We start from the raw sequence: 7,951 nt of genomic DNA, 5'->3' as shown, positions 1-7,951 counted from the left end.
CATAACTGTAAAAGTTATTTGTTTTCCACATTTTCTTCTTGCTATTAATGTTCTTGTAGTTAGTTAAGTTAGTTAACATTGTAGCTTAGGTTTATTTGCACATTTAGTCCTTTTACTTTAGTTGTAATGACATTTTCAGTTTTCGTTTAATGAATTTCAGTTTCTTTTTATATTAATACGTTCAAGCTAGTTCCTTTTATGTTTATTGCTTTAGATTTTTATGTAATATGCTTCTCTTTACATTTCCTTTAAGTTCTCTGGCATAAAAATCCAAACTTTTACATTTTTCTTAAGCTTTTCTTTAATGGCTTCCATATTCTGCACTTTTATGCTTGTTAGTTTAGTTTTTCATATGAGTAATTAAACTTTTAAGCGGGTGGTTGATAGAGATGTGGTGAACTGATTTTTTGGATGAGGGACCAAATTGTAATAAATTGGACTAATTTGAATGAACCTAAAAACTTAATATTGACAACCCTAAGGGAATATTTAGGTAAGTGAGATTGAGAGGAGATCTTGTTGAAGACTGGTTCATTAGTCCCAGGTTGGCCAGTGATATTGAGAGATAAACCAGACTTACTTGTCCAACTTGGTAAAATTAAGACCGAGAGGTAAAATAGAACCATTTTAGGAGTTTAAGCAATTTAGATCCCTAATTCGTGGATGAGTGAACCACATCAAGATCAATCAATCACCATTTGTTATTTATTTGTTAATTTCATATTTCACACATTTTACAATTTAGTCCTTGGTAGCTAGATAGTAGATTAGTGTAATCACTCTTGACTTTTTATGATTTACTGTAATATAATTTTCTGCGATTAGTTGCTTAGACTCTCCATTTTGCATGCTTGTTAGCCAGAAATTGTTCAATCTCCAAATTTCTTGGATTCGATCCTCAGAATACTCTTGTACCGCATTTTTCAAATATATTACAACTGACCTGTCACACTTGCAGACACCGCACATATTAGTTTTATTCAATTGTTGTCTTTACTTGTTGATTTTTCTCCCCCGTTCGCGAGAGTAGGGAAGAGGGGGTCTAATATCCATGAACTAATTAAAATTTGACTAAGACAAGTTTACTTATCAATTAATAGTATAGCTATAGTGGGTAAAGATATTGTTCCCATGAAGACTAAAAATACTAGTAATTACTATCATTCTATTATTCAACCCAATAATTCGAGTGATTGATAAAAAATTAAAATTAACTAACTCAATTAACTAACGAACACGATAAATAACAAAACATGAAAATAACCAATTAATAACCAAGAAGCAAAACAATAACTAAGAAAGAATCCACCTAGATTTCATCTGTCACTATCAATTTAAATTATACAATTTATTTACTTAGTATCTTGCTACGTAGAAATCCCTAAATTATGCAAATATCTCTTTTGAGCATAAGAGCAACTGACTCTAGGTTGATTAATTGAAATTTCTTTCTAATTAAAGCCCCTACTAACTCATGCTATGGATTCCATTATTAGATTTGACTCTAATCTGGTAGATTTATGCTGTCCTATTTCTAGGATTGCATGCAACTCCACTCAATTACACAAGATTTACTCTTAAATAAGGTTTATTCAACCACTGATTTAAGCACATCAAACATAGATCAATAATCTAGAAATATTAAACCAAGAATTATGCATATATAATTAAGAACAAGAAACTAAGAATTTATTGCGTAAAATAAAAAATCAAACAACATAATTCATCATAAGGTTCATCTCCTTAAGTGTTTAGAAAATTAGTTCATGCTTGAAAATAAAAACATCCAAGATACAGTATGACCGAAAGAAATAAAGAAACTTATGATAATCCTCTAAGAAATCAATCAAGAATCTTCAATCTTGATAGAAATCTGCTTCAGAATCGGCTTCAATGGTGTTTTTTGAGTTGTTTTCTTAGGTATTCTCAGATGGCTCCCTCCTATTTTCTTATTTTTATCATATACACGTCTTAAAATGTCCGAGAAACCTAAAAATCACAATTTTTAGCAATTCGGTGTGTAATTTCGTGAAATTGACATGGCCTACCACACGCCCATGTAGGCCACACAACCATGTGGCCAGGCCGTGTGGAATGGTCTAGCTCATGTAGCTTGCTTCAATTTTCTGGTTTTTGCTCGTTTTTCGCTCATTTTGCTCCCACGTGCTTTATTTAGTATCAAAACATGAATTTAAAGGATTCTGAGCATAAAATTCATAATTAATATAAAAAAATCACCCAAAAATCATTAAAAATAAAATTAAAATATGTTACTTTTATCACTTATCACGGTCAAGTCACAAGTTATTTTCATCACACCAAATCATATTGCAATCCATTTAATGAAAATTAATCCATAATATATTTTTCTACTTTTGGATGGCTTTGCATAATGATCCTCATACTTTTTAAAATTTACGATTTAATCATTTTTTTTCATATTTTCACTTTTACAATTCTTTTCACATACCGTCATCTCCAATATGGGTATACACCAGCATTAATATTAATACCACACTTACCTGATCCATATTTAAAATTTGCCCTTAACACAGGGGTTTCAGTACTTTACATCTTGCGACCTTATATCACTTATCCTTGCACATTCTTTAAGCCAAATTCATAATCCTATCGCAATATCTTACGTATAGGATTCACTTTATCAACACTCCTTAACTCATTTAGCCTTTAGTGAATAGTAAAGAATCAAGATAATTACGCGAAAAAGATCACTAGGCAGGAGTACGATAGTACTATTTAATAGAAGTACATAAGTGTTTAAACCTTTAAAAGCATAAAATTTAGGCGAATAAGATAATAATACATAAATATGTTGAAGTTTATATAAATATTTAACTTGATTATAATGTAAAACAACTTATCCGAATATAATATATACGGATGATCTACTGAAACTAGATGGATTTAAAGTTTTTTTTTCAATGCAAATTCCAAGGAGTTTAGCTAGGATCTTATTCATCATAGGCTAAAATGGTACATAATCACCGGATTTTACCTGGTGGTTCAACCACTTAAATAGTCACTAAAAATAATTTCAGTAACCCAAGTTATTCAATTTCTCAAAAATCTCTTCGTAAATTGTAAAAAAAAATACAATAATTAAAGTTAAAATAAGGTTTTTAGAATCTAGCTAGTATTTAGATCAATTAGATTATTGGTTCATTGATCCAGTCAGTTAAAACGGTTTGGTTAAATAAATTATTAAAAATTCATAAAAATAAAAAAATATTTTTATCAGTTTAATTGATTTATTGACATGATTATTAATTTAATAGATTTAAAACTTTTCTTTAGACTATACCTCATTTGATTTCTAATTTGATTTCTAATTTGATTGATCCAGTTTGATTCAAACTTTGAAATAATAAAAATAACTATATTCTAACTATGATTAAAATAGCTATGATTAAAATAATAAGAATAACTTTTTTGTAAGAAAATAATGAAAATTATTAGCTATACTCTAACTTTGATTTTTATATATTTATAGAAAAAAAAGTACTATGATGAAAACTTAAAAGAAATATAACGTATGAAATAAAGGAATCTTATTTTGCTTTTCTTCTACGTACCAAATATACAAAAAGTAACCGAAGATTTTAACTTTTTTATATTAATTTAATTATTTATCATTTCTTTTTTATGCATTAATAAACTTTTTTATTTTAATTTAAAATATAAACCATCTTAATAATTTTACTTTATAAAATTTAATCATGTAAATTACACGGAAAATTTCTGATAATTTATTACCTAAAATACACACACAAATAACTGAAAAGGAAATTACGCAACTGTACTTTTTTTCCGCTACCAAACATTTTCCCTTACAAATATTATTTTCTATTATTATTAATATCATAATTATCGCAATACCTAATAATGTTGTCTTTTTTATTTTAACAAAAATATATACTTATTTTTCATATCAAAATATAAATATAAATAAAATATAACTGTGCGTATTACGCATCAGAGTGTAAAATAGCTCCTCTACCATTAAATACTATTAACACCGTTTACTTTCACTGAAAATTATCATTTTTATTTTTATTAATTTTCGCCAACCCTCCATTTTTCTGATCGACGATCGACCGAATCCCAATTCCTCGCCGCCAATTTTAATCCCTCCAAATTCCCAATTGAAAACCCTAATTTGTTTCCCTCCACTTAGTTCAGTGTATTTCTTCCCGCAAAAAACTGAAGTTTGATTTTTCGTTTCCTTTTTTAACTTCACTGAGATTCAAAAATTAGCTCAAAACCTTGATTTGCTCAAGCTATAAAGGACACGTGGCGATCCGCGTCTTGCTTCGCTTCCATTGCTGCTCAAATCTCGGTGAGTTTAGTTTAGTTTAGCTTTTTTTTTTTAAATTTTAAACTGTACTTTATGCGTAAAATGTTTGCTTATACACTTTAATTTTGTAAAAAGTTTTAACCCTTTAGTTAAAATTATGAGTTAAATTACTTAAATTAAATATTTTTGAGCTGTTGAACTTGGATCCATTTGCTCTTTGTTATTTAGCTTTGAAATTAGTGGATTTGGGTTTTCAAATTTATTCAAATTTAGCTGTTTCTTTAACTGAGAAAAATGATAGAAGGAAGAGAAGTTAACTGTAAATGTATACCTTTTTTGCTCTAAGATATGGAATAACCCAACTCTAAAAAATGCTTGAATATGATTAACTCTGATGATTCATTGGTTTAGATTAAAAATCTCATCATTTTTTTCCCCATCCTGTGGTTTCTCAGAGCTTAAAAGTTAAGATCTTGAATTCAAGGATAAGTAATTTGGTTTTAAGTTTGTTTGAAGGTTGCATGACTTGGTGGAGTAGAGTTTTACTTGGAAATGTGAAGCTTGATTTGCGAAAAGATCTAAATGTCATCTTGTTGACCTTATGCAGGAAAAATGAAATGGTTGAATATGACAATTCAGCTACTTTTATGGTTTATCATGTTGGGATCTCTATAACGTTTGTTTCAAGAGTTTGGTTTTGAAAATCATTTGAATTTTCCAAATGGAAGCGAACAAAGCGGAGGCTCTTAAAGCGAAAGAGATTGCTGAGAAGCGGTTTGGTGAAAGAGACTTTAAAGGTGCTAAGAATTATGCAATAAAGGCTAAAGCGTTGTATCCTGAATTAGAGGGTATATCACAGATGGTGTCCACTTACGAAGTTTACGTTGCATGGGAGACTAAATGTAATGGTGAAATTGATTATTATTCGATTCTTGGATTGAAGCCTTTTGCGGATAAAGAGGCAGTGAAGAAACAATACAGAAAGATGGCTGTGTTACTTCATCCTGATAAGAATAAATGTGTGGGAGCTGATGGGGCTTTCAAACTTGTATCCGAGGCGTGGACTTTGTTGTCGGATAAAATCAAGAAAAGTGCCTATGATATCAAGAGAAACAAAAAGATGCCTTCTGGAGTGGTTCAAACTCCAACATATGCCTCTGGGGTTACTGGTGTAAGCAACGCTTTGAATTCAACCTCACAAGGTAGACTTGATACTTTTTGGACTGTATGCACATCTTGTAAAGTTCAGTATGAGTATCTTCGGAAGTATGTCAATAAGAGACTTTCGTGTAAGAACTGCCGTGGCACTTTCATTGCTGTTGAAACTGGGTCTGCCCCAGTGAATGGTTCGTTCCCCTATTGTCCCTGGTCTTATGTGCCGAATAATGGATATGCAAGTCATGGATATGATGGGGTCGCATACATCCCGACGAATGCTGCTGCTTTTACTGGAAATGTGGTCTCAGGTTATCATTCTGGACATGGGTATGATTATGTTTCTAACATGTCATTTCAGTGGAGTTCATTCTCTGGAACTTCAACTGGGATCATGAGCCTTAATGGAGTATCTGCCATTTCCACTGATTCTGTTTATCAGACCAACAGAGAGGGTAGAGGAGCAGGGTCAAAGGTGAAGTCAAATGCCAATGGAAAACATTCCATGAAAAACATTGTCACTCCGAAAATTCCAAATTTGTTCAATGGCTATAATGATTCTTCAGGATCTAAGACTGGTGGAGTTGAGAAGAAAAGGAAGGTTATTGTTAATTCCGATTTTAAAAGTGGATACGTAGACAAGGGATTGAAACCTTCAGAAGCAGGATTAGCAAATGGAGATGGTGTTGAGCCTGATCCAAAGCTTTCCAGCCCAAGTGAACCTCCAAATAGGCGATGCTTAACACAACCAATATTTGATGCTAGAAAGTTGTTAATTGACAAGGCGAGGACTGAAATTCGGAAGAAATTGGAAGAGATTAGGTTGGCTTCAGAGGCAGCTGCCGCAGCCTCAGCAGTTAAATTAGGCATTGAAGGAGTTCAACCTCCAGCAGCCGGAAAGGCTCCCAAGATATCAGATTTGACGTTTTCTGTTCATCAATTAGCATCAAATAAAAGTGCACCGGTCTCAATTACTGTTCCGGACTCTGACTTTCATGATTTTGACAAAGATAGGTCAGAGGAATGCTTCAAATCAAAACAAATATGGGCACTGTATGATGAAGATGATGGTATGCCTCGATTGTATTGCTTGATTCGCCAGGTTGTTTCTGTAAAACCATTTAAAATTCTCATTACTTACTTGAGCTCCAAGACTGATAACGAATTTGGCTCTGTGAATTGGGTGGATTCTGGGTTTTCTAAATCATGTGGACACTTCAGGGCACGGAATTCTGACATTATTGATCAAGTCAACATTTTCTCTCATCTTCTGAGAGGAGAAAAGGCTGGAAGGGGAGGCTGCGTTCGCATATTCCCCAAAAGTGGAGATATTTGGGCTGTGTATCGGAATTGGTCCCCAGATTGGAACAGGTCGACTCCTGATGATGTGAGGCATCAATATGAGATGGTGGAGGTGCTTGATGGTTACTCTGAAGAGCTTGGAGTTTGTGTTACTCCCCTTGTCAAATTGGTTGGGTTCAAGACAGTATATCAGAGAAATACAAATAAGGATGCAATTAGATGGATACCGAGGAAAGAGATGTTCCGCTTTTCGCACCAGGTTCCTTCATGGTTACTTCAAGGAGAATCCGGTGATTTACCCAATAATTGTTGGGACTTAGACCCGGCTGCAACTCCGGATGAGCTTCTTCATGCTGCAACAGAAGCAAAGGCTTAACATTAACCTTGTCATGCATGAAAAGATACAGAAAAAAGCATGATTAGTTTGGAATTTGGTTTACCATTCTTACAGAATTTAGATTTGACTGTACAAACATTTCACACTTTGCTTAGCAGCCAATGCAACATTAACTCCTGATGAATTTAGAGGATGTAATATTGCTGAGGATCAATATCCTATGCATCTACAATTCTGAATCCGTTGAATGTTTTTGGTTACCAAAAAATGTTCTTGTTCATACAAGCTTTAACATCTCTTGTTAGTTTTGGAACTGAGAATCAATGCAGCATGTTTGATCCACAAGGTCTTCCTCAGCTAGCGGTCTGGCTGGTGCAGGTGATAGCTGCTTTACTCAAGTATATGCATATGTTCGACACAGATGTTCAATCTTTTAAAAAATTTAGAAGTTATATCAGTATATTCATTAACAGTTATTATCTGTTAAATATTGGATATTAATATTTTAAGAAAAATGAAAATTAGAATATAAGGGTAAGAGTAGGTTTGATTCCTATAGTACCGAGGTTTTTTTTCTTTTACCTTTTTTTTTCTTTCAATTTTGATCTTTATATTTGGCCAATTGATGTTGTATGCTTCTTGATTTAACATATGAAAGCTCATGAACGATAAATGAAGACGAAGAAATAAACATATGTTTTAAATGTGAAAAGTTTTGATAATGAGTTTTGGCCCCCTTTTTTCTTTATAGTTTCTATTGTATATAAATTTCCATGACATGAAAGGTCGTTAGTGGCTTCATGCTCGGTTGACACTCTCTACATGTCAATTGTCGAGTCTCT

The 7,951-nt window shown here is 32.5% G+C and overlaps 1 protein-coding gene across 1 annotated transcript; it reads left to right on the top strand.

The window, feature by feature from the left end:
• The first annotated feature begins 4,037 nt into the window (after positions 1-4,037).
• On the top strand, positions 4,038-7,394 carry LOC107951852 (uncharacterized). Its single transcript, XM_016887014.2, has 2 exons — positions 4,038-4,357; positions 4,923-7,394. The coding sequence occupies exon 2, from the start codon at positions 5,037-5,039 to the stop codon at positions 7,146-7,148; it is 2,112 nt and encodes a 703-aa protein (XP_016742503.1). The 5' UTR covers positions 4,038-4,357; positions 4,923-5,036; the 3' UTR covers positions 7,149-7,394.
• The last annotated feature ends 557 nt before the right edge of the window (positions 7,395-7,951 follow it).

The sequence above is a fragment of the Gossypium hirsutum genome, chromosome A07 (genome assembly GCF_007990345.1).
Source record: "Gossypium hirsutum isolate 1008001.06 chromosome A07, Gossypium_hirsutum_v2.1, whole genome shotgun sequence".
In the NCBI taxonomy this organism is placed as follows: Eukaryota; Viridiplantae; Streptophyta; class Magnoliopsida; order Malvales; family Malvaceae; genus Gossypium; species Gossypium hirsutum.
Note: the sequence above shows the minus strand (reverse complement) of the source record. Positions and strands in the feature narration are given on the sequence as shown.